General features: G+C 40.7%; 1 protein-coding gene across 1 annotated transcript in view; it reads right to left on the bottom strand.

Moving 5' to 3' along the window:
* Positions 1-27,277, bottom strand: part of URB1 (URB1 ribosome biogenesis homolog) — a 1,941,236-nt gene that overhangs the window by 781,829 nt on the left and 1,132,130 nt on the right. The window contains exon 22 of the mRNA XM_044071429.1: positions 18,976-19,840. Within this exon, the coding sequence (XP_043927364.1) occupies positions 18,976-19,840 (865 nt within the window). The remainder of the gene's footprint in view (positions 1-18,975; positions 19,841-27,277) is intronic.

The following is a 27,277-nucleotide window of genomic DNA, read 5'->3' as shown; positions in this document are numbered from 1 at the left end:
TTTTGATCGATATGCAGGTGCATCTGTTTTGGGTTCCATTTGCCCTGAATGCACTGCCCTGCCATGTGAGCCCCCCCCCCATGCATAGTCTGATGCATCTGTTGTTAGGGTTTGGATGGCAGGGGGTAGAGTGAAAGGGAGTCCCCTTGTTGTGGTAGCAGGCCTCTGCCCACCAAAAGAACTCTGCCCTTAGACAAGGGATGATAGGAATTATTTTTTCCAGGCTCTGAGAATGCTGACACCATAGACTTTTTAGATACCATTGGAGTTTCCTCACATGCATTTTGCATATGAAATTAACAGAATGCAAGAAGCCATGAACCCCAGGGCTTGCAGGACTTTCTTTGCAGATAGCTGGGTTTTTGTGGCCAGTATTTTGAAGTAGGTTGTCAGATAAACTTGTTTCTCTAGAGTGAGGAATGCCATCTGGGAAGTTGTGTTCAAGCCTGCTCCCAGGAATACAATCTGTTGGCAGGGTAGTAGGTGTGATTTCTTCTCGTTGATGGTGTACCCCAGAGATGTTAGAAGTCTCTTTGCAAATGCCAGGTGTTGTAAAAGAAAGTCCTGACTCTCTGCCTGGATCAGGCAATTGTCCAAGTACAGGTAAATCTGAATATTTTTCGTCTTGCAAAATGCAATGGCTGGAGCTAGGCACTTTGTGAATACCCTGGGCGCAGCAGATAAGCCAAAGGGAAGTGCAGAGAACTGATAGTGCATGGAGCCTGCCCTGAAGCATGGATATTTCCTGCAAGACTCCCTTATTGGGATGTGCAGGTAAGCTGTTTTAGGTCTAGGGTTGCCAGCCAGGCGTCCTTGGCTAGCATAGGAAGAAGCTGTTGAAGAGTTAGCATTTTGAATTTTGGAACCACCAGAAAGGTGTTGAGAATAGACAGGTCCAAGATAGATAAGAGAGAGAGTACTTGTTTTGGGGCCTCTGCCCACTGGTTTGGGGGGAGGTCTGGCCATCCACTCGGGGTTGGTAGCGAGTGGAAGTGGAATCTGTATCCTAGGGAAACTATGTTTAAAACCCATTTGTCTTGGGTAACGAGTTCCCAGTTTTTTGCCTGCAGGGTGAGCTTTCCTTGTAAGGGAGCAAGTAGTTGAGCAAGGCTTGGAAAAGTTAAAGATAAGTCATTGTGCCATTTTTCCATAGGTGGGTGGCTTACTACTCCCTGCTTTGGAAGTGGGAGCCCCCCATTGCTTATATCTGTGCATAGCCTGAGACTGAAGTCTTGGTGGACTGCTGCTCCTGGGTTTGGACTGAGAAGGCCTGGAACGGACTGGAAAGGACCAGTTCTTTGAAGGCCAATGCCTACTGAATCTAGGTGGCTGTACTTGTAAGAAATCTTTAACAGTTTGCATAGATTTAGCTTTTTCCTCCATCCTTTTGAGGACTTCCTCTGCTTTGTTGCCAAAAAGGCACTCTTGGTTTAAGGGTGTATCCAGTAATTTAGCTTTAACATGATCTGGCAAGTTTTATTCCTTAAGCCAAGCATGCCTTCTAAGTACAGACCCAGTGACAGCAGCCCTGTAAGATGCTTCTAAAGCATCAAAACCACACTGCAAAGTATGTTTACCAACTTGGTCAGCAGAATGCATTAACTCTTGTAAATATTTCTGTTCAGCACAGTCAGGAATCAACATCATTTTCTGTTTAATTAGCCCCATAATATGCTGCTAATACTTTAACATATGAAAAGTACAGTTTTGTACCTACCATAAATGTAGATGTCCGATAGGTATGCATCTGCAGTCATAACGTATGGGTTGTCCTGCCTCAGGCAGCCCTTCAGTCGGCCGTATTCCAAAGTCTGGGTCTGGCCTCGGCTGATGTCGCACTTTCCCCGACGTCAGAGCTTCTGGGGTATAAAGGCATCAGCCGACACCCTTTTCCTCAGTGTTTCTTGCCCCAGATGCCAGGTGCCCTCTAGGAAGGCTAAATTTGGATAATGTAGAATGTTCCAAACAGTAGTAAAAAAAAAAAAAAATATATATATATATATATACATATATACAAACAAATACACCATAATAGATTCCCCCAGCTAGCTGAAAGAGGGGTAAGCACCCTAGGAATACCACAGAGGGGAAGGAGGGTGGGTAATCCTGACTGCAGATGCATACCTATCGGATATCTACATTTATGGTAGGTACAAAACTGTACTATGTCCTTCAAGGATGCATCTGCAGTCATAACATATGGGTAGAATACCATAGCCAAACTGGGGGAGGAGGCACTAAGATAAGGATGGTGTAGTTAAGATCCCCTGTAAAACTGCAGTTGCAAAGCCTGCTCGGGATCTGGAGTATAAAGGTAGATTATAATGCTTGGCAAATGTATGCACGGAGCTCCAAGTAGCAGCTTCTAAAATGTCCTTGGTAGCCACCCCTAGTAGGAAAGCTGTAGTGGTGGCTGTGGCCCTTGTGGAATGAGGCCTGATATTTTCAGGAGCTGTCTTTCCATGAAAAAAGTAGCAAAATCGAATGCAATTTCCTATCCATTTTGAAATTGTCTGCTTGGAAATTGCTTTTCCTTGCACCCCAGTTGCATAGGCTACAAAAAGTTGGTCAGTCTTTTTGCTGGTTTTAGTTCTGGCCAGATAGTAGCGTAGTTGTCTGTGTATATCCAAGGTGTGCAAGCGTTTTTCTCCTTTGTTCTGTGGGTTAGGGAAGAACGTAGGCAAATGAATAGCTTGGTTCAAGGATACCCTGGATACCACCTTTGGCATGAAAGTAGGATTGGTTCTCAGAGACACTTTATCCTGGTGAAAAATAAGGAAAGGCTGCACTGCCATTAATGCCTGTAGCTCTGATACTCTTCTTGCTGAAGTGATTGCCAGAAGGAAAGCAGTTTTCCAAGATAAAAACTGTAAGTATGCTGATGCTGCTGGTTCAAAAGGAGGTAGTGTCAATTTTTCCAGCACAAAATTGAGATCCCATGCAGGTAGAGGCGGTCTCCTTGGAGGTTTAACATTTTTGATCCCTCTCAAAAATTGTCTGAGTAGAGGGTGAGAGAAGATAGGAGGATCCATATTATATTCTGCTGAAATTGCTGAAGCATGAATCTTAATGGAAGAGTAAGACAAGCCATTGTGGAACAATTCTGCTAAGTATTCTAGGATGTGTGCTAGGTTTGCCACTGTGACATCTGTGCCCTTTGATGTGCTCCAAATGAGGAATCTCTTCCATTTAGCTGAGTATGTCTTCCTTGTGGAGGGTCTGCGAGCCTCCAGGATAATGTCCTTGACCCTCTGAGATAAGACAGTTTGGTTTGGTTTTAAGCAATTTTCCAGGCAGTTAGTTGCAGAGTTTTCAAGTTTGGATGCAGGGTCTTGAAATTGTTCTGCGTTAGAAGAAGAGGCCATAGGGGTAGAGGCCATGAGTTCGCCTGAGACATGCTTTTCAGTAGCGGATACCAGTGCTGTCTTGGCCAGTCCGGAGCTATTAGTATCACCTTTGGCTGTTCCTCCCTGATCTTCAGTAGAACCTTGTACATCAATGGGAGAGGTGGAAATGCATACACTGTTACGGCATTCCAGCTGAAAGAGAGAGAGAGTCCATCCTCCAGGCTTGTGGGTGGTATGTCCTTGAGCAGAATTTCTTCAGTTGGTGGTTGAGAGGGGAGGCGAACAGATTTATCTCTGGCAATCCCCATTTCTTTGTTATGAGTTTGAAGATGTCTGGATGCAGCATCCATTCGTGAGCATCCGTGGTAGTCCTGCTTAAGCTGTCTGCTAGTGAATTCTCTTTTCCTGGTACAAATATGGCCTGCAGCTGGATATTGAGATTCAGGCCTAGGTTCCACAGATCCATTGCCATCCGGCATAGAGGGTAGGAATGCGTGCCTCCCTGTTTGTTTATGTACCACATGACCGTGGTGTTGTCTGTCCTTATCAGCAGATGTCCTTGCTGGAGGAATGGTTTGAATGCCTCAATTGCATGCTTCACTGCCAGCATCTCCTTTTGGTTTATGTGCAAGTTTAGCTGTCCTTGAGGCCATAGGCCTTGGATACATTTGTCCTCCATGTGTGCTCCCCATCCTAGGTCTGAGGCGTCCGTGGTGATGGTCTGCCTTGGTTTTGGTTTGTTGAAAGGCAACCCTCTGTTGGACTGGCAGGCCTGAGCCCACCACAGGAATTCCTTTTGAAGGCATGGGATGATTGGTATCATGGTTTCTAGACTGTGTCTGTGTTGAGACCATACATTCCTTAGGTACCATTGTAATTTCCTCATATGCACCCTGGCATGTGGGATCAAGATTATGCAGGATGCCATGAAACCCAGGGCCTGCAGGACTTTCCTTGCAGTAAGCTGAGTTTGTCTTGTCAAAGTCATGAAGTAATCTGGAAGTTGTTTTTGTTTTTCTTCTGTGAGAAAAGCCATCTGAGTTATTGTGTCCAGATCCGCACCCAAAAAGGTTATCCTTTGGGATGGCACTAGTCTTGACTTTTGAATGTTGACTGTGTATCCCAAGGCCTGTAGCAGGTGTATGACATAGGTCAAATCCTTTATCAATTTTGTCTTGTTGCCCGCTTGTATTAGGCAGTCGTCCAGGTATGGGTAGATTTAAATTCCCTGAAGCCTGCAATGTGCAATTACTGATGCCAGGCATTTCGTGAATACTCTGGGCGCAGTAGATAAGCCAAAGGGTAATGCTGAGAATTGATAATGCTCTGATCCTGCAAGGAATCTGAGGTGTCTTCTGCAATCTGGTCGGATACGGACGTGCAGGTATGCCTCCTTGAGATCTAGAGTCACCAGCCAAGACTCCTTGCCCAACATGGGAAGAAGTTGCTGTAGGGTCAGCATTTTGAATTTTGGTACAATGAGATATGTGTTCAGTGCGGACAAGTCGACAATAGGCCTCCATTGGTTTTCTTTTCTTGGTACAAGGAATAGTCTGGAGTAAAATCCTTTGCCTTGTTCCATAGATGGTACCCTTTCTATCGCTTTCATCTGAAGTAAATTTTTGATTTGTCTTAAAGCCTCTGGCTTCTGGTTTGGTGGTAGGTTTGGCATTCCGCTCCTTTTTGGTAAAGTGTGGAAGTGAAAACTGTATCCTTTGTCTATTGTTTGCAATGTCCATGTGTCCTTTGTAATGCAATGCCAGTTTTTTTAAGAATAAAGCCAGCTTTCCGCCTAAGGGAGCTTCCAGTTGTTCCCTGGTAGGCGGAATCAGAGTCAAGTCATTGTGTCTGTCCTGTGGTAGTGGTTGTAGTTGCAGCTGTGGCACTACTCCTCTGGCTGTCAGGCTGCCACTGACGGCCCCTATAGGCACCCTTTGATTGACCTCTGCCTCGAGGGCGTCTATTCCTGCCCCTCTGTGCTCTGGAGGTGTCTGGAAAGGACCAATTCTTGGAAGGCCAGTTTCTGCTGAACCTCGGAGGTTGGACCTGTAGAAATTCCTTTACTGTTTGCACAGATTTTGCTTTTTCTTCCACTTTCTTTAGAATCTCCTGTACAGGGGAGCCAAATAAACTTTGTTTCTCCATTGGAGCATCTAGGAGCTTAGCCTTGACATGGTCTGGCAGGGATTGCTCCTTTAGCCAGGCATGCCTACGAATTACTGCCCCAGTCATAGCTGATCTAAATGAAGCCTCCAGTGCATCATAGCCACATTTTAAGAAATGATTACTGACCTGTTGAGAGTTGTGTACCAAATCCTGAAGGGATTTATGGTCTAAAGGTTCAGGAGAAGAAAGCTTCTTATTCAGCTGATCTAACAAATATTCTTGGTACTGTATCATATGGAATTGACAGTTTAATGCCCTGGCAGAAAGAGTAGCAGATGTATAAACCTTTTTACCCCATCTCTCTAATGCTCTAGACTCTCTTTCAGAGGGTAGGGGATTTTTGGCAGTAGCAGCTGCAACACCTTTTGGGCCCTGTGAAATAGTTTCTGGATCTGCAGCATGGGCTTTATACAGGTGGAAGTGAGAATCCGGGACCCTGTAATATCTGTCAGGTTTGGCAGGGGCCGGGGGAAGAGAATCAGATGCAGAACTAACATCATTATACACATCATCAATTACAGTTAGCACTGGTGGTATGGCTAAGGGCCTATGCTGGGGCAAATGTAAAAAAGTCCTTAGCCTCTTTCTAGAATCAGAAAAATCCTGACCCTGCCATTGAAAGTGTTCCCTCACAGAGTGCAAGGTCTCCCCAAAGGAAAATTCTTCAGGAGGGGAGGCCGAAGGGATAGAATCTTCAGCATCTGAATTCTCATAAGGAGAATAGGCCCCTTCCTGATGGTCTGACAAATCAGATCCATCCGTGGAGTAATCAGAGGAGACAGGTTCAGAGGGTTCAGTCCTAGGCCTTTTGTCTGGTGGAGGTTGGGAGGCCCTGTCTGGGTGAGGTTGGGAACCCCTAATCAAGGATATAAGGTCCTCAGCAAGACTGAGAATCTGAGAAGTTGAGGAAGGCCTCTGAGAAGTAGATTTGGCAGGTAAAGCCTTTGAAAGTTTGGCAGCTTTAGCCCTGGAGAAGGCCTTAATAGACATAGAAGCTGGGGGCCTAGCTGCCCCACGTGCAGGTGTAGAAATGTCCAATGGAATGGTGTCGGACAAATCTTGAGCGCTAGCTTCGGTAGGGATTTCTGAAGTCGACTCAGCCGGGGCCTCTCTGGCCTCGGTTGTCGGAGGTATGGTTTCTGTTGTAGAAAGAACCGAGGGCTCGGTTTCAGCCGAAACCGAGACACTCGCGGTAGGCCTAGCCGTGGTTTCAGCCGAAACCGCGGGCCACGAGTGTCGGTCCTTTTCCCTGCGTTTTTTGGCCAAATGCGTAGTCGGAGTCTCCAATGGCATTTTATATGCAAAAGCGGATCCGAAAAATTCTTCTGCAAACTCTGACCGACGTCTAAGAGTCCGTCGGTTGAAGGAGGCACAGGCTAAACAAGCTGATACGTCGTGGTCTGGGCCTAAGCAAGGAAGACAGTAAGAGTGGAAATCCTTATGAGGTATTTGTTTCCCACAAGTTAAACAATTATTTACTTTGTCTGACATCAGCTGAGGCAAGAAAGAGTCCCCAACGGGGTACTTAGCTTTTTTCGAAGTCTTCGGTAGCTGAAATCTCTGGATCTGACCGACCGGCACTTGCGAACAGCTTCTGCTTCGGGCACCGCGCAGCAAGAAAGACTGAGGAAAATGGCGTCGGCTGATGCCTTTATACCCCAGAAGCTCTGACGTCGGGGAAAGTGCGACATCAGCCGAGGCCAGACCCAGACTTTGGAATCCGGCCGACCGAAGGGCTGCCTGAGGCAGGACAACCCATATGTTATGACTGCAGATGCATCCTTGAAGGACATCTGGTAATTTAAAGTCCTAATGGCCAAAGTAGCAGAAGTGTTTACCTTCTTACCTCATCTATCTAATAGAATCCCAATCAGAAGGGGTAGGATTTTTGGCAGTAGTAGCCTTAATGCCTTTTGGTCCTTGGGAAATGGTCTCTGGATCCACAGTAGGAGTCTTGAAGAGGAATTTGTTAAGAGTCTGGTACTCTATAGTACCTGTCAGGCTTCCTGGGAGCTGGAGGCAAGGTGTCAGGGGTAAGGCTGGATTCCAAGAAAACATCATCTACAATCTCCAGAACAGGAGGGATAGCTATAGGCCTGTGCTGAGGCAGGTTTAAAAATTCCCTAAGTCCCTTTTTGGACTGAGAATAGTCCTGGCTTTCCCAGCGGAAATGCTCCCTAAGGGTATGCAAGGTTTCACCAAAAGAAAAAATCTTCTGGAGGGGAAGCAGATGGATCCTCTGCATCAGAATCCTCATAAGTAGATAAGGGTAAATCCTGGTAGTCAGAAGGAACAGAGATATCAGATTCCTGGTCAGAAGAATCAGAAAGAAAATCAGTTCTAGGTCTCTTAGAGGAGGAAGGCTGGCTTCTCCTCATTAAGGTAATAAGGTCTTCAGACATTCTAATCATTTGTTTTTGAGGCATATGGGCCTGAGAATGTGTTTTGGTTGTCGGTTTCCAGGCGTAGTGCAAGCTTTATGCCTGAGGAATTCGGTATTCTTAGCTTGAAACAAAGTCGTCGGTTTAATATGAAAATCGGTAGGCCTGAATACACCCTCAGAAGGCGGTGTGTGCACAGCGGCTCCGGACCCATTCAAGGTAGAGACATCCGCAGGTTCCATAGTCGAAGAAGCAGCTCGTGGCATACCGGACTCCGAATGGGTCTCAGTAGAGGCCTGCGAATCTGTTGTAGCGGGTATCAAGGGCTGCGAAAGCGCCTCACTGAGTACCGGCGGACTGGCGACTAGCTTAACGGAAGCACTGTCGCCAGTTTTGGAACTATGTGATCTGTTTCTGTCTTTGTCCTTACGTTTTTTCGGAAGATCTGTAGTCGGATGGCTTAACCAAGCCATTTCGGAGTACAGAGTTCGAGAATGAAAGTATTTACCTACAAAAACAGTCCGACGACAAATAGTTCGGGAGCTGAACAAGGCACAAAACCGAGAGCGAGGGACGACGTGGTCTGGGCCTAAACAGGTGATGCTGTAAGAATGAAAATCTCTATGAGGTATTTGCTTTCCACTGGCATGACAATTGTTAATTTTTTCTGATATCGATTAGAGCAAGAAAAAAGGATCGCCAACGGGGTACTTATCTTTTTGAAGGCTTCAGGTCTGAAACTCAAAGACGAAAATTTCAGGAGTCTGCTGACTGGCACTTGCGAACTGCTTCTGCTTCGGGCACCGCACAGCAAGAAAGACTGATGTAATGGCATCGGCTGCATGTTTTATACCCCTGACGACCTGACATCATGGAAGAAGCGACAGCATCTGACGCAGAAATCCGAATACTCTGGTATTCAGGCTGGCTGAGGGCTACCTGCAGGCAGATAACCCAAATTTGATGACTGCAACAGTGAAACACGAAGAACTTCTTGTACAACAATTTTGACTCAGTGCCTTTACCCCCCTCCCCACACCACTCCAGGTTTGAATAACCATATTAGTATTAAGCCTGTAATGACGTTACATACAGCTAGATTACAAAATGGGTAGAAAAAAATGTTTTTCTTAGTTAACATAATGCTTAATACCTTGTGGTTTCTTTTGACTTTATGTGCTTTTGTCTGTGCATATTACTTTTCTTTTGAATCTTTTTTCAGCTAGGTGGGTTGTCCACAAAAAGTTTAAGATCTCGAACAGTTTAACCCAGTTTAAACCACTGGCCTATTTGCAAACAGTCTTATATTAGTAGTTCTTTGAGAGGAGGAGTTATTTGGTGAGGTTTAACTTAACCAAACTAATTAAACTAATTGGTATTAACAAATAAGCAATATTTAACTGTCTTTTAGGCTTGTTTTAATTTATTCTGATGAAGTCCTTGATTTGTAAGGACGAAAGCGCTTAATCTTATTTTGTAAATAAAAACTTGTTTGTTTCATTTCTGTTTAGATTCCTACTCAAGATTTGGAGTCCTACACTGCACACTACACTAGTCACTGCTTCTTCAGTTTATTTTTAAAAGCATGTTCAGAAGAACTGAGCTGACTAATATAATCAATTCATCTATACAAGAACCACTGGTTACACTGAAAACCATGTGATCATCTAATAAATAATAATAACAACACTGCTGGGGGATAGATTCTTTTTTTTTTTTGGTCAAAATACTTGTATTAAGCATTTCATATCCATACAAATATATAAATAATACAATACAACCTTGCTAACATCATAGCAGTTATATACAAAATGTGAGCTTTGATCAAAAAATTTCCAGGTAAAATGAAAATATTGACTCAGCAGCTCTTAAAAACTTTAAAATGTGCTAGTAACATGCAAAAGCAGTTTAAATAACTATTTACAGAAAACACCATGTTTAACCTTGGACATGATGTGATACTGCATTCTGAATTAAAACATTCAAATATAGTCGTACGATAAGAAAAATATTTAAAAAAGTCAAACATATCCGATAACACAAGAAAAATTATATGAAATAAACACGCACACATGAAAATTTTAGGTATAACTGTTCTAATAATTGTTAAGAGCTTCTTCCAATATTCTATCAAAAAAGAATTGTCTTTACCATTCTTGTAGATTAATTTATCAGCTTTTACATATTTCTGAGCAATCGCTTGGTATTTTTCCCCAAGACGTTTGTTTCATATTTAACCAGTTTTAGAAACATTACGTTTTACTAAAGCAAATAAATAGTTAGTACTCTTAGATCTAATTCCAAGTGGTGCCAAGCTAGATATGTAATACACCCCAGAAAGATTTTGTAAAAAGACAACTCCTAAAAATATACAGCACATTTATACTGTCTGCTGAGTATACTTTACAAGCTGATGAGTGAATAGCATTACAGAAGGCTAGTTTTGTTGGAAGAAAATAGTCATTGCTTATCATAAACTGTGTACAAAAGAGTTTCTTTAGCAGGATAAATTTAGTACTTAAGAGTATTTATATTTTTATAAAATTTTCTTCTGCAAAGGTATTACCGAACTTTAGCATATGTTGGAAAACTGGAGAGAATTATAAAATTTATAATGTTGAATTAGTTTATATGATTTGGATGTGGCATTCTCTTAATAATGTATGGTTATAAGACTTTTAAGAAGGATATTTATGCATTAATGATTGGGCTAATTAAATGCTTATTAAGGAAGAGATCAGGAATTTCTCTTAAGATCTCTACGTAACTTCTGGGTAAAGAGAAGTCCTGTCTTTATTGATCTTGTGAGGTTCATGTTTTAAATACATCCCACATCATTTTACCTATCAAGAGATGAAAACCGGATAAATCTAGAATGTTGTTTTTTTAATTTAAATTCAGACTGTGGTCAAGAAGTTGGATAAGGTGAAAATATTACTTAAGCTCAACACAGTTTTTGAAAGGATAGTATTAGATTGTGTAAATATATTTATTTTTTAAATATCTAAGATTAAGAGCGAATTTGGTATATTTTAATTGTGCTTGCTATAGTTCCTCCAGATTTTAAGCAATAATGACTGCCAATCATTTGCTGTTCTATTAATATTAATATTTTGAATTATCTACTTGAGTTCACTGTGAAAAATAAGGAAGTGCAAGGTCACCCTGAGTATTTGGAGCAATTAGTTTAATGTAGCTTAATCTCACCTATGTGGGATACAATATCAATTTAATTGATCATTAATCTTTTTAAAAGCATGGTTAAACATTTGTTGACATGAGGAAATTAAGAATAATAATAATTTTGGACATGTATTAATTTTGAGGATAGCGACTTTTGACAACAGTGGAAAATTTATCTTGTTCCATCATGTCATTTTGGATGTTTTGCCAAATTTTCATTATGTTTAACTGAAAATTTAATTTTGACTTTTGATAGTGTTGCATACCTAAATATTTAAGAGAATGATTTATTCTGAATCCATGCAAAATATAGATGGCTAATAATCATAATTCTGAGTTAGTGAGAAAATAATTGTCATGTGAAGGTTTAGTTTACAGTTTGAAGGAAATAAAAACATTTATAAAATTTGAAATTTTAGGGATATCTGAATTTGGTAAAGTGAAATAGATATTTAAATCATCTACAAAGGCTTCACTAGGATGTCTACACTTGCAATTACAGAGCATGTTTTTGTAAAAAAAATAAAAATAGCATTTTGATTTAAAAATTACAAAGGTTAAGTCTTATACATACCTTGATGTGTTATATGCTTCATCTTACATTTATTTTTTTTAAGTTGGGTTGATGGGTTTTTGTATTGGGATGATAAAAACTTTCAGAAAAAATGGAGGAAAACCAAAATTCTCAAACTTTCATAAAAATGATATATTAATACGGCTGCTCTGGTTGCATAGATGGAAAAGGCAATAACCTATGGCCAAAATGACCAGAATATGATTGGCGGCTCAGGTAACTGATGGAGGCATTCACCAATGACTCTCCCTAAGGTGAGGCATGGTCCAAAGAGGGGAGCTGCTGTCAGATGTGTGTCAATGAGCAGAGGGAAGGGGGTAAGGAAAGGGACATACAACACCCCCTAAGCTAGAAGATGGACAGTGGACCCCTCAACAGTAAATTTAGGCATTGAACCAAGGACTGAAATGGAGTGCCGGTAGAACCAGCATAGGACATGGTGCACTGGGATGGCTGCCAGAAAGACAGTAAAGGAGAGAGGCGAAAATGGGACATAATGCATCAAAAGCTTTTGATTCATGTACTGCTAACACTCAGCCACATTCAGAATAAGGCTCTGGTCTCATACCAAGAAAGCTGCGTCATATGATTACTGTGATGAGCCAATTTTCTTCTTCTATATCTTTACTATAGTTATTTACGACATTAGTTTTAAGCTGGTGAACAGTAATTTTTATGTGTGTTTGTTTCTTTTAGCTTACATATTTTTTTGTTTATAGTGGGATGACTTACTAATTAACAGACTTCTTACCTGGGTTTTTAATGCAGACCGTTGCATATCATGTTCCACGTTTTTGAGCAACATGTTGTAAAAGTGATACAATAGGGAATCAATCTCTTGTAGTATTTCCTCTTTCTCTAGTAATTTAGGTTTGATGGATCAATTCTTACTATTGGCTTAAGTATCAAAGTATCCTAACTTAGAATTAAAGACAGCTTAGAATGATCTGAAAAAGATCAGGGGTCAGTAATAATCATTGCCCTCCGACTTTTATTTGACATTAGGAAAAAAGTTGATTCTATACCATGACCTGTGACAGGGGGAAAAGTTTTGAATTATTATTAAGTGGCATGGGGTCAAATAAATCATTCTTTTTTTTAATTTTAAGATTGCTGAAGAATTGCTGTTAAAGTTTCTAGAGTTACTGGTGGCATCCTTATGATGATCTTCCATTAAATTCCATTACAAAATGGTGATTTTATTTTATTTTTTTTAACTATACTGGATGTCAGGGTAATAATAAATATATAAACAGAGTTTGAAATGCGCAAGGAGCACAAATAAGAAACATTAAAACTGGCTTATCTAATTCAGTGGCTTTACATATAACACCAATATTCATTAACAGCTGCCTCTGCCTTAATTACAACACTGTTTCTTTACAAGTGTTTTCAACTACTGTTAATACCCATTTTTCTTCTATTGTTTTATAAGTCCAGAGTGCAGATTACTTTTATCCAAGAAAGAAATGTGTCAGATACATTTGGGAAGCATGGCTAGGCTTCTTAAAAAGGCCCCATGGAATTGTGAGCCTAGCAATCACCTATGAACTTGTTAGTGACACTTTATAGGAAATCCATTCTATTCTTGCAATCTTATCATTTATTTTCATCCAAGAAGCACATATGCCTGAAAATTACTGGTGCTGTGGACTTATAAAACAGATGCAAAATCAACTTCCTTTGTGAAGATTGGATGCCCCTAATATAAATGTAGCAAAATAATATTAAGTAACTGAAAAAAATGAGATATCGAGTTTATTTTGGTAATTAAAGTAGCTTGTTTAACATTATGAGCTAACTTACTAAAATTATTTTGAGAGTTTAGAAAGGACAAAATGGCAAACAGAGATTGTGCATGATAATATAACATTAATTCCTCCCTCCCCACATACACAATGATGAGCCTAATTCCATTATCCTAATCTGATGAGAGGTGACAACTAGTATATTACACTGAAAAAAATGACATAAAGGCACTTATTCCAAAAGCAAATTTGATGTAAGGTGTGTTGTGTAACATCTAGCTTGGCATAATCACAGCATAAAATAACTTAACATTAAATCCTTACTAAACACAGTCCCCTCACAACATTTATGTTGACATACACTTAAGGTATTAAAGAATCACTTAGGTTATTTAATGATAAAGTAACAAAATCCACATTTCAATCTATTTTTCACAGTTATTAATTATTCCAATAATAACCATTTTTTCTGTGTAACAATCCTATGCTAAATAATAGTAAAAGTCTTACAGAAGCCTTACTTTTAATGTTTTAGAAATGATCAGTGAATAATTACTGGTTGTAATTGTTCATAGGTCAAAACAAATGTTTAAGATATATGAAGAAATCTGTGGATTTAACATTCTCAAACTTGATGTTTAATTTCTTTTAGATACATTTCCAATGCACTTGAAGTTGTACTCAAAAAATATTATAAACTCAATAGTAAAAATGAAGGTTGTCAAACTCAACTTACAGCTAGCAAATGATGCAGTTTCTACATATTTCCTTATAGACACACACAGTGTAGTAAGTTTCAATTACATAAATGCTGTACTGCCATAAATATAAATAAAACAGGACTAGTTTAGTCAAAATGTTCCCATCTGGAAAGAAGGAAGTTTAACATTTCTGTCGGAAACAGCACCACCTCGCAGGTCCAATGAATCCTTTGCCAGACCTGCTTGGAATCACTGACTTGCTGCAAACACTCAAATATCAAATGGTTTACTATAAAACTTGTCATGTATAATTTTGCATCAAATATATGTTGAGAAGGTACTGTGGTGGCATGCCAGCTGGACATCAGATTACCTCTGTAAAAATACCCCATCAGTATTAGAATACAGTAACAGTGGTCCAAGAAAGGACATAAAACACTTACAAGTTGAATGGCTAAGGATTAATATTTACAAAGGTAGTTTTACAAAGTTTAGTGGTACGGTTCATACAGTTGAAAACTTTGGCAAACAATTATTTACCATTTTGTTTGGTGTAACTGAATATTTATTTCCTTTATTTGAAAAATTCTAACTGGGAAGGACATTTGAAATGCTATCTTATGTTAAATCATGTAAGCATGGGAAGGTGAAAGTTTCTGTCAGGCAGTTTTAATCATTAAAGGAAAATCTTGTGTAGAACTAAGTTTAATGACATTCCAGGTGAATATTCCTTTATTTTTAACAGCTTTAGTCTTATATACAGATTAGGCATATTTTTATCAACCAGATAAGTTGTGGATGACAACAGAGAGTTAAAAAAATGTATTTGAGAGGGAAAGAGCCAAGTTGTGGATGACAATAGAGAGTTAAAAAATGTACTTGAGGGGGAAAGAAGAGTTAAGAGGGAAAAGTTAACTGCAACCAAAGAACAACATGGTTTATGGTTACCTGATTTGAAAGAGCAATTTAAAGCTATACAGTAAAGGCTACATACATAACTCATGAATAAGTTTACAAATCAAAGTGAAAAAAAATGATGAAATGGGGGGGTAGGAGTCTGAGAAGTAAAGCGAGACTAGGAATGCACTGAGTTTTAATGTTTTCTCATGTGTTATAATTTCTTGGTTGCATCGTAATGCTGTGATGGAATTAATAAAATTCTTGGCAAAATATTGCAGGATAACTATATGAATCAGTCTGATGAAGATGATAAAGTTAGGGAAAAGAGAACAGAAAGGCAAATTACAAAGGCACAATGGGAGGAAATCTATAGGTTCTCGTGTATGCAACAAAGTACAGAAGGTTTGGGATTGTTGCATGGAAGTGTTTGCATAGGTATTTTTATACCCAAAGTAGACTTCTGAGAATTTTCCTTGGGAAAACAGAGGAATTTGAGAATGCTACTAGGAGTGTAATGAGTTGGTGAATTTAAAAAATTCTTTTCAGAATACTTACACAGAAAAATAAACAAACAGTAACTAAGGAAATTATTCTTTTGAACAGAGGTACAGGATCTAAATTGCCTAGACATAGTAAAATCTTACTAGGTTTAATGTCATGGCTGGCCAAAAAAAAAAAAACATTAATTACCCCATAATTACTAAAAAATAAATATCAAAATCTAAACGAACCATAATGGAAGTACTGAAGATAGTGTAAAGGAGACAAAAATGGAGATCAGGTGTTTAGAAAAGAGAAGGAAGAAACTTCGGGGAAATAAACAACTCACAGTGGCAATTCATGCAGAATAACTCTTAGGACAAAGAGATAGGTTAAGCAGAAGGGAGGAATTGAACAACTTACATAATGCTAGAGCAAATGAGAATTATTAAAAAAAAAGAACAAATACGCTGCACAACAACAATGGAAATTTATTACAGTTTTCTTTTTAATTAATACACGTGAACTCATATTGCGGCTTAAAATATAATTCTTCTTCTTTCAGCTTTTCCCGGTTAGGGGTCACCACAGCGGAACTCCGGTCCGTTAATGATTTGCAGTTGATTTTTATGGTGCCGAGGTGCCAGCCCGACGCCCAACCTTCAATGAAGGCACGCCCATTCACGCATGTCTTTCGACCGCGGGGAGGACATGCATACTCCACACAGAAGGCGCTTCAGCTGAGAATCGAATGGGAGAACCTCTAAAGAACCAGGAAAAGACACTGCCAGAATTTATCTATACCTTTCTCATTTGGAACAGCTTCCACAACCTCATTTGAGAACAATGGGGTGGACTGACTCAAGAGCTCCAACACTTCATGTTCTGTGAGCAAAGCACTTTCCAGACAGGACTTAAAAGCTTTAAGACACAGGCTGCTGTAACCACATCTAAATCTCAGTGGCCTTTTTTGATGGTTCTAAAAGCCAAAAGCAGACTCAGGAGAACAGGTCCAACATGGGCAGTCCACAGCAACAAGGGCTGACATTACTAGGCCAGCACAGCTGCCTTCCTTGGTGACTTAGCTGGCAAAGATGGGGAAGGTAACACTGCCTGAAACTGATTAGGGGTCCTCCTCATTGTATGACAGGGCTTTGTCATACAGAACTAGGGGGGGTTAGGACCATCATGCTGATTCTCCACAACAGCTACTGCATGTTTCTTCTTTTGGAGGCCCACAACCAGGTCAAGTACCACTTCTCCCTGGGAGGAGGCAACAATGACTGCTTGTCTGAAGTCATACTTGAAAAAGGAGATCTAAGCCATGTTATCTTGAACAGGCAAATTCCTGAGTTTGCTGTCCTACCCACAACATTAGCAAAGCCAAATTCATATCAATAGAAAAAGCTTAGGTAGGGTATGTCAACTAAATCCTTCCATCAATAAATAACTGACAAACCTAAGCCCTAAAATGAAACAACACAAAAGTCTTCTGCCCTCCCAATTTAAGGGTCTGAACTCCTTGCTCAGGTGGTAAGGTGTAAGGATACTGTGGTTTCTGGAATGTATAGTAGAAGGGTAAGCTCAGTTATGAGATTCCATGGTCAGGATTTTATTCCACTCAGCTGGGAACATACAGACAGATGAGCCTTTTTGGGAGCACAGGGAGCAGACTCTGGACATGTCTAAGCTGAAAAGATAGCATCCTTAAGGGCTGACATCTTGGATAGGGACTCAAGGCTCCTCATCCTTCTTGTCCAAATGATTATGGCGTTTCTGAAGGCAGGGAGAAGAACCAAAGGTCAGTCCATGGAGGTAAAGAACTTCAGTAGGTTGAAAGTCTTCAAAAAGGCAGGATCATCCAAGCAAGGTACGAGAAATGCAACTACAGGAAGGGAAGGCCTCATCATCCTTATCCGTCTCAGAAAAATAAGGGCCTCGATACTATCAACCCACTTCTCCAGATACACAGGGAGAAGGAAAAAGACCCCTAATCAAAGCTTGTGAAAGAATGAGTAGGTCTATTCTCTTTACAAAGGATAATAAAAGAGGTCAGGAGAATGGCAGATAAATACTACAGACTAAGAGAGGGACTTGACATCTGCGGGAATGCTTGAAGAGGTACAGGTCAATGTAGAGCGCCTTAAAATGGCATTATCCTTTGTTCCCTGAGGATGCTCTCCTGTTGTGATGAGGAATGGTCCCACGTGACAAACAGCTGATCTATATCTTGTAGATGGGGTTATGCTATGGACTCTGGGGATGTAATAGGATATAAGGCAGCTTCTCTGACCCTAATCAAAAAGTCTTACTAGATTAACAGGGAGACCTGGAAAGAAAATACCTTCAATCCAAGTATGAACCATGAAGCATGTTTCTCTGGTTTTCAAGGGGCTGCTCCAAGGGAACAGGTAAAGCAAAAGTAAAGTTTAGACCCTAATCATAAATAGGTGGTGTGGATACCCTAAGACACACGCTACTAAGGTGACTGCTTGAACTACCTCTCTTCCAGACATCTCAAAAGCAACTAAAACTGGGAAAAAGCTCAACCCTCATAAAAGCTGAGGGGTAGCTGGTGATACACAAGGACAGTGAGAGGTCCCTTTATGAACAGTCAGAAGATGTGAATAATATCTGACATACGATTCCCTCACTCTATTATGCTGTTCTCTCACTGGCCTGGGACTGCAGAAGGGACTCCTTCTGCACTAGACAGCTTCAACTGCCACATTCTTCAGAGCTTTCACAAGCCTCATATGTTCCTTTCTTCTTTCATATTACAATGTAAGTGTTGACAAATTGGAATTTATAGTTGTATTTGATACTGTACTCCTTGTTATTGTAGTGCAAATAGTACCAGTTATGCTATGAGGGCCACAGGAACTCATGGAGGATTTCAGCCTCTAAGGCATCAAAGCACGGAAATTTCTGTTTTAATGATCAAGTGTACTTAGCAATCATAGATACAACTGCCAAAATTTCACTTTACAAAACTGTAACTTCTTTTTTAGTGTCCCTTACCACGCTTTATTCATAATGTGACACCGAAAGACAAGTTATGAAAAGTGTGTATTCTGGCCTAAAATGTCAAATTCCTTGAAATATCACATTCTTCCAGAACTCAAACAATTCACATTTGGCAATTTTACACTGTTTAAAGGAAAAATCCTTCCTCAGGATCCAGTGTCTGCAAAAAATAGAAAAAAGAAGGGGGAACTCGCTTACCCAGTTAAGGTCCAAAAAAAATAAATAAATAAAAAAAGATAACAAAAGAGGTAGTCCCAATGAATGCACATTGCAAAATCTTTCAGAACACACATTTACTTTCAGAAATCTGTATTGTGATTGCTTACAGACTCTCAAAATAATACTAGAGAGATGATCTGTAAGGATCAACTGTAGCCTACCCTCTATAAGCTACTTCATCTATAAATATGGAGCGAATGACTGGGTGCATTTGCTGTTTATGCATTAAAATACAACATAAAAAGTTACCTTCTTTTGATCTTGCAAAATGCATCGTAGATTTCTGCTTCAAGTAAACACTGAGTAGGGGAAGGAGGGCTTCCAAGTTCCGCTTGAGGTATTTCATATTTCCAGGATCCAAACACCAAAGTTCAAAGTGAAGCACATGTGGCATGCTGTGTTTAAGGAGGAATTCAGCAACAGAAAGGGAAATTTCTGTTCTGCGCTCTAAACAAAGGGTCAGCACTTTCAGTCCAATCACATGGGAAAACACTGGCTCCTTCTGGAGGGCACCAAGGATGATATGTTCCAGACCCTCACTATTTGCAAACTGCAACAAAGTACTTAATCCTTTAACATGACTTGCTGATAAAACTAACTTGTCATCCTTTGGCACATTTCCATAGTTTTCCATCAAAATACTGACCAAGACATCTCCGTAGTGGCTCAGCTGCATCACTACTGAACCCTTCTCCTCAGCTGACCTTTGCACAGTTAGGCATTCTTCATGAAGCTGAAGCATAGAAGATATCACCTCCTGGAGTTGGATTTGATCCATATAAATGTGGAGCTCCTCAAGGCCCTGTAGTACCTGAGACTTCTTGTTAGATGCACTTCCCCTGCTTCCAGCTTTGTTCAAAGCATCCACTTCTTTCAGGACACTTTTAGTGATGGCTTGAAAATACATACTTGCTATGTCTACACGATGTATGCACTGCAGCAGAGGCATGCTTAACCTGAGCAACTCTAGAATGCTGGTGTTTAACTTGTTGGACAGCAGCTTAACACTGACTGGGTTTAAGCAATGAGGTGGTGGTGACTGCAGGTCCAAAGCCAAAAACCACTGTTCCGGCACAGGGTGCTTAAAAATGGCTACAAGCAGATCTTCCAGTACCTACAAAAAGTATGCAAGGGTAAAAAGAAAAAATAGTAAATGAATTATTTTAACCCAGAAAGACTTGTATCATCTTCCTCTTTCCCTCCTCTCTCAAGACCCCAATCCCTTCACTAAATTCCAATTGGACATATTTTATGACCCCCTCCTCTTTCTCATCACAAAATATACTACTGAAACTAGGATAAGTTGAACTGTCTTTCAGTTCAGCTAATTATAATGCTGTTCTTGTTTGCAATGGAATCATGGTACTACATACGCCACCTTAACCACAAACAATAACAACAGAATTTTTATTAAAGTGGAATTTATTTAGTGTGTCATGCAGGTTATTTATTTTTAACACTCGACTGTTATTGAATGTACAATTCGTGCACTGCATCATCTAGTCGATGTTTGAAATCAGCCAATAGGACAACTAATTACCAAACTAGTTAACAAATCTCTGAAAAGCCAGTTATGATAAAGAAATAACATAACCAGGAAGTTTTGGAGTGCAGATTTGCATGACAGCTTCTAAGACTGAAAGTGTTTCTTGTATATCGACACCAAGGAATAATGCACAGCATAGGAATGCTGTGTCATCATTTGGCAATATCAAATAAAATCAGAGAGCACTTTTATTTATTTATGTGACTAAACCAAAGTACCTTACAATGTAAAGTACTACAATTATAAAAGTCAAATTATAAACATTGAAAACAACCACTAAGAAAAATAAAACAAGAAATAAACAACATAAAAACACAAATTGAAATTTATGAACAATTTGAGACAGGAGAGTGAGAAAATCTTGTCTAGGATCTAGAGAAGCAGTGCTTCCTCCTAAAGGAGATTTGGTCCTATATGCCCAGACAGGAAATCAGTGAATTCCACAAAGCCAGAGTCTAACAAGTGCTACATCAACATCCAAATGACTCTGAACAAATCTATGGAACCATCAGCACCTTTAGACTGGAGCTGGCAGATGATGCAGTTAGCTAAATCTGCTTAAGGAAAAGGGGGGGGGGGGCCTGACTTATGTTGGAATGAGTCAAGCTCAAGAACTTGAAAACCAGCCAAGCTATGACCAGCAAGCTGAGCCCACCTCTTGCAGCACAAGAGTGCTTTGATCATAACGTACTGTACCAGTCAACATCCTGGCTGCATACATCTGCACCCATTACAGTCCAGTAAGGTTACTTTCCAAAAGACAAAGGTGAAGAACACTGTATTGATCTAGTTGGTATGACACCAGCACACATAATTGTTTCCCAGTCAGACTGTAGAAAAGATGCTAAGTCTGGAAATGATCCTGAAATTGGAATATATATATTTTAAAAACAATACCTGGTCTTTCAGTGTCAGTATGTTATACAGCAATATTCCTAGGTTCTTGAAATAAGAAGTAAATCCCAACTTAGTGCCTTCATTGAAAAAAATAACCTTAAGCCAACTCTAAAATAGAAATCAGGTAGTCTTCTAAAGGGTTGAAATCAGAATATATTCCTGACAAAAGATGTTGTCTCCCCAACTATAACATTGCGTCAAATTCTTTAATAGGACATCTCTGAATAGAATCATGTATTCCGTGAACAATAATTGAAACAACCTAACCCCCCACATGCAAGTCATTGGGTGACTCCTCGAAAAAAATAACTACAGACACAACCCACTGGGAGTGTGCTATCAGCTAAGAGGAAAACAGAGGAGTACTGTGCCTGAGGGTCCATACTAAGTACACAATTTTTCAAAAAGGTTCCCATGGCCCATAGTGCCAAAAGTTGTGACGAGATTAAAGACAAGAAAGAAGAACTATAACTGATGATCGCTTGGTGCAACAAGGTCACTGATAACCATTAACAGAGCCATCTCAGAACTCTTTCTAGACTGGAAAACTGACTATCAAAGTACAGGGAACTATGACATGTTAAAAGGGAGAATAACTTTCCTTAATTTATCTTCTCAACAACCTTACATAAAAAAGGTCAGAGACTGGATGGCAACTAGCCAGGTTATGTGGGTCCAAAGGTGTATTCTTTCCAATATGTTCTCAATCCTGTTCTCAGAGACAGACTTATACAGTTCAGAAAAATTTATTTATTTTCAGTTTGATAACCGGGGTGGTCCACTGGGCTCAAGGAGCCTGTTTTCAGTGGAGGCCCGGGGAGAAAAACTCCAAAATTACAAAGATACAATAAAAATACAATAAAATATGATAAAAAGTACAATAAAATGCAGTTATGAATAATCCTAGTATTATATAATATTTTAAACAAAATTGTAAGATGATACAGTGAGATGTAGCAAAAAGATGTAGTGCAATAAGTGGAGTATAGGAGACTTGAGGATAGTTCGTACAGAACATGCTTGGTAATGAAGCTGGATAGTGTAAAGTATGCAGAGTAGTAGGAATAAATACCTAAAGTGGAGGACGGAGAGAAAAAGAAGTTCCAGTTGCAGGTCTAAAAGCATGGAGACTGTTTCAGGTGAGGCATGAGCAAGAGGAAACCAGAACTTGCCTGGGCCACAGGAGAGCAATGATAATCACAGTTTATTTGCACAATACCACTTTCTGAAGAAAATTTCAAAATGAGGGAATTGGTGGGAAGGTGTATGGCAAAGTGGAGACAATTGACATACTAGAGTGTGTCCTGGTGACGCCCAGTCTGATGGGGTCAATATGGCAAAAGTAGCTGTGGTATTTGGTGTTAGAGGGTGTTGCCAAAAGGTCATGACAAGGCCTACTTCACCACCCAAATATCTGCTGAGCCACAGAGGACGACTGTGGAACAACTTGTGATACATCATGCTAGATCTGCTGAGCTTGTCTGTCAGGTATGTGACTTTCCCTGGAATGTGTATTGCCACTAGAAAGAAATGTAAATCCAAAGTGCATTGCCATACCTTCATAACTTCTCTGCAAAGGGGATATGGTTTGGTTCATCCCTGGTTGCTGATATACAAAACTACTGACATGCTGTCCATCTGAAGGGAAGTCACTCCCTGGGGAAATAGGTCCTGAAATTCCTGAAACACTAGGAGGCCTGCTCTCTTTTCCAGGATACTAATGTGAAAGTTGGCCTCCTCTGGTGTCCATATTTCCTGGACCATCCTTCCCTCGAAATGCCTCCCCACCAGAGAGAGGAGGTGTCCATGATAATCACTGCAGTCAGTGGACGTACAACAAAGGGTCTTCTTAGGAGAAGATGTGGAGAGAACAACCATCAGTTTAGTGTTTTTTTTTACTTATGGGCACATAGGAGGCTACTAGGTTAATGGCCCTAGGACCTTTACAAGCCTAGCCGTGTAAAAACCCAAGTACCTTTACTGACCATAGTTAAGACATTCATTGTTAAGAGTGATTCTGTGATCAGCACTGATTGCCCCTGTCCATGAGGGACATAGGTGCCATCCCCAGGATGGATTTACGGTCAGTCATTCAGTTGTCAAGGTTGCACTTGAATAGGGTCATTGAGTAGCTCTACTTCACATGGAGTGGGAGCTTATTCCAGAGTTGTGGCAACTGCTAGGAGATATATCTGTCTCTCCAGCATGTTCTGTTAATGTCACAGGCTAGGCTGAGATCCATGGAGTGAGTTATTCTTATCCCATTTGATTTGCAGATGTGCAGCATTTCCATTAGGACATGGTCCAAGACTGCTCTGCAGGCCAGGCACAGGTCACCTCTCAGCAGCTTGTATGATACAGAGTACCGTGAGAGGGCTTTCAGTCTTTCCATGCATGTCATGTTTTGAAGGCCCTGGATTATCTTAGTAAGATACCTCTGTGGTCACTCCAGTTACTGCAGGTGTCTAGTGAGGTACATACAGAAGGGAGCATTGTACTCAATTAGTAGTCTGATAAGGGTCGAGCACAGCTGAGCTATAACCTCACTGGTCTTGGATGTGGTGCCCTTATGAGATGTGCAATGTAGAATGCTTTTCTTACCACTATGGACACATGGTGATTGAAGTTTAGATTACTATCAACCTGTGTTCCCAAGTTTCACACCACTAAGTCTGAGCTTAGAGGGGTGCCATCTATATCATAATTAGCAGGGGCTATTTCTTTGCCAAAGGGGATAATGAGGCAATTTTTTGCATTAAGTTTTAGACTGTGAGTTTGACACTAATCATTTGTCTGTATCAGCCCTTTCTGCAATATGTTAACATTGTTGGGGGACTCAATGACTGTGCCCAGATTACAGTCATCTGCAGACTTGGTAAGCCACAGGCCATCTACCTTTGCCTGGACTTCAGAAAAATAGATTCCAAACAGTAGAAGGCCTAGCACAAATCCTTGCTGTACCCCACTGGAAACTGGTCTACTGGTGGAGGTGGACTCCCTAATTTTAACAGCGTGTGTTCTGTCGGTGAGCCAGTTGGCTATCCATCTAGTAATGTATGAGTTAATCCTCAGCTGGGAGAGTTTCTCGATTGCAAGTTGGGAGCTATTATTAACTCAAGTGATGCTGACATCCTACAAAAAGGTCTCACTAAGACCAACGACTGGTGTCAGAACCATGGCCTTAAGCTCAATGCCAAAAAATGTGTCATCCCCTTTGGGAAAAACCCGGTTCCCATGAGTTACCACATCAATGGTAGTTCACTGAACACAGAAGGTGTTATACGAGATCTGGGAACACAGGTTGACAACAACCTCTCTTTTGACCACCACAATGCCACTGGGGTCAGAAAGTCCTTCTATGTGGCACATCTCATTACTAAGGGTTTTGCATCCAGGAAGAAAGAGGTCATTGTCTCCCTCTACTCTTCCCTCATTAGGCCACTCATTGAGTACAATGCCCCATTTGGCATGTACCTCGCTAAACATCTGCAACATCTGGGGAGGCCGCAAAAGTACCTCACAAAGAGGATCCTAGGCCTTAAACATTTGTCCTATATGGACAGACTAAAAAATTCCAACTATTCTCTGTCTCATATTGCCTACTTAGAGGCAAATCTCTGCTTGACATACAAATCCATGTCTGACCCAGCTCTGTTAGAAATACTACATCTGAAGAAATCCCAATCCTTCCTCACCACACACTCCAGAGACCTCAACCTCATTGCCACAATCAACAAAACATGCTGGAGGGACAGGTTCATAACCCGGAGACTGCCCATGCTATGAAATTGACTTCCCATACATGTCAAGCAGAGCACTTCACTGGCCCTCTTCAAGAAAAATCTTGATGAGTGGATGGGAAATAGAAAATTTACCCAAGGGATCACTCCACTGACTTTACTCGACAGAGACACTGGGAACTAAGGTCGGGTGACACAATGCCAGGGTAATCCTATGGGCTAGGCTTGTAAAGGCTCCAGGGCCATTAGCCTAGTACACACCAATGAACCTATGATACCTGAATAGGGGATTGTGTCAAAGGCCTTGGCTAAATCAAGATAGGTGGTATGTATTGTTTTGCCCTCATCCAGGGCTTTGGTGACATTCTAAAAGAAGTCCACCAGGTTTAATGAGCAAGATCTACCCCTGACAAAACCAAACAGGGTCAGGTCAAGAGTCTGAGGTCATCTATGTTCGTGGGGATAAGGTCCACGATGATTCTTTCCATGGCCTTGCAGATAAGGCTGGTTAGGCAAATGGGTCGATAAATCCCAGGGTTAGTTGATGGACCCCCTTTGTGCAAGAGGATTACTGTTGCTGTTTTCCACTTTGCCGGGACAAAGCCAGTTCTCAGGCTTTGGTTAAAGAGAGTGACAAGTGGTTCTGCTAGGTCTTGTTTTAGATTGTTTAGTAGGCAGCCTGGGATGTTAACTGATCCCATAGAGGCCATGTTTTTGGCCTTGAAGAGTGCTTGTATGACCTGTTCTTTGGAGATACTCGGTAGAAGACTGGTGTCTGCAATACTTTGACTTGTGTCAGGTCGTGAGAGAGGGGTGAAGTTATTGCTAAATCTGTCAGCTAACAGGTTGGCAATTACTTCTGGTTTAGTCTGAGTGGCAATATCCACTATAAATTCAGCTAAGCACTCCCTCTTATGTTTTGGACATAGCTAAAGAATGTCTTCTGATTGTCTTTAGCTAGGGATGATAATTTAAACTGGTAGCTATTCTTAGAGGACTTGCTGTGGAGGGTATTCTTCCTCTGTTGAGTTAGTTCCCTCCTGCTCTTGATGGTGTCGAACAAACTGGAAATGATAGAGGGTCTAATGACTGAGGTCATTCTACTGAAAGCATTCACAGCAGAATCCTCATGTGAAAACAGGCAGGCATGGAAGACCATTACAAGAGAAGCTGCAATGAGTCCTACAGCTTTTAGTATCACAGCTGCTGGAGGAGACTAATGTTCCAGCAGTAACAGAAGCAGCACAGTCTCCCTTATGGCAAGTATCCTTTTTGAGAGAAGTCTTGCGTGACAGCTCACTGCAGCTACACAACACCCAATGAACGTGATATGCTGTGTGGGGTGGAGGCATGATTTTTCCAGATTGATGCAAATACCAATGATGTGTAAGAGCTGTAAAAAGTAACCTCTGGCAGAATGTAAGGACTCTGGTTGCAATGAAAACCTATTCATCCAGATATGGAAAAACACATATTCCTTTGACACACAGTTGTGCACTTGGTAAACATCCTTGGGGGAAGGGGCTGTGTTGAGACCGAAGGGCAAGACTCTGAACTGACAGTGACTAGCTCCCAGATGGAAGCACAATCACATTCTGTATTCTTTTTCAATCTTTATGTGGAGGTTAAGCATCCTGGAGTTTTACTGAGCAAATCTGTCGTTCACCCTTAAACACTGCAGAATCTCTTACACTGTGACCATTCTGAATGGTGTCTTTTTGACATATTAGTTTAGGCCACTGGAATCCAGAACTGGCTTGAGGGCATTGTTTTCTGAGGTACTAAAACAAATCTGGAATAATTTCCTGACCCACTTGGGTCTGTTGGGACCTTTTAGATGGTTCTTTTTAGAAGGGAGGTGATTTTGGCTGCTTCTTACTGGTAGGGTGGAATGTCTGGCAAGAGCTGAATTTGATGATTGAGTGGGAAGAAAAAGAAAATGGTACAGCCTCCAGATTATCATCACTCTTACTGATTTGTCCTACAAAATGGCCAAGTACACATCTGAGTAGAGAGGCATTTGACTCCATGATGGCTCCAATGGTGGACAAGCAGGTAAATCTTCAAGTCAAATGGTTCTGTTTCCATGAGAGGAAACTGCAATATCCCTGATTTTGCAAATTCCCACAACCTCTAGGTCAACATCCATTGAAGGAATCACCTCTGCCACAGCCACCCCTGTCTGAAGGAGACTCAAAGAAAATACAGCTGCATATATAAACGTATCATAACAGTAGGTGTTCGAATAATCACTGCTGCAGTAGCCTTAGCAATATATGGTTATATCCTGCAGAGGATATAAAGCTGGCCAGCTTCCAAAGCTTTAGGGCACCTTCAATGTACCTAAATTGTTAGATAGATCAAGTAG

This window comes from Protopterus annectens, chromosome 5.part0, assembly GCF_019279795.1.
Source record: "Protopterus annectens isolate FY-2018-M chromosome 5.part0, PAN1.0, whole genome shotgun sequence".
NCBI lineage: Eukaryota > Metazoa > Chordata > Ceratodontiformes > Protopteridae > Protopterus > Protopterus annectens.
Note: the sequence above shows the minus strand (reverse complement) of the source record. Positions and strands in the feature narration are given on the sequence as shown.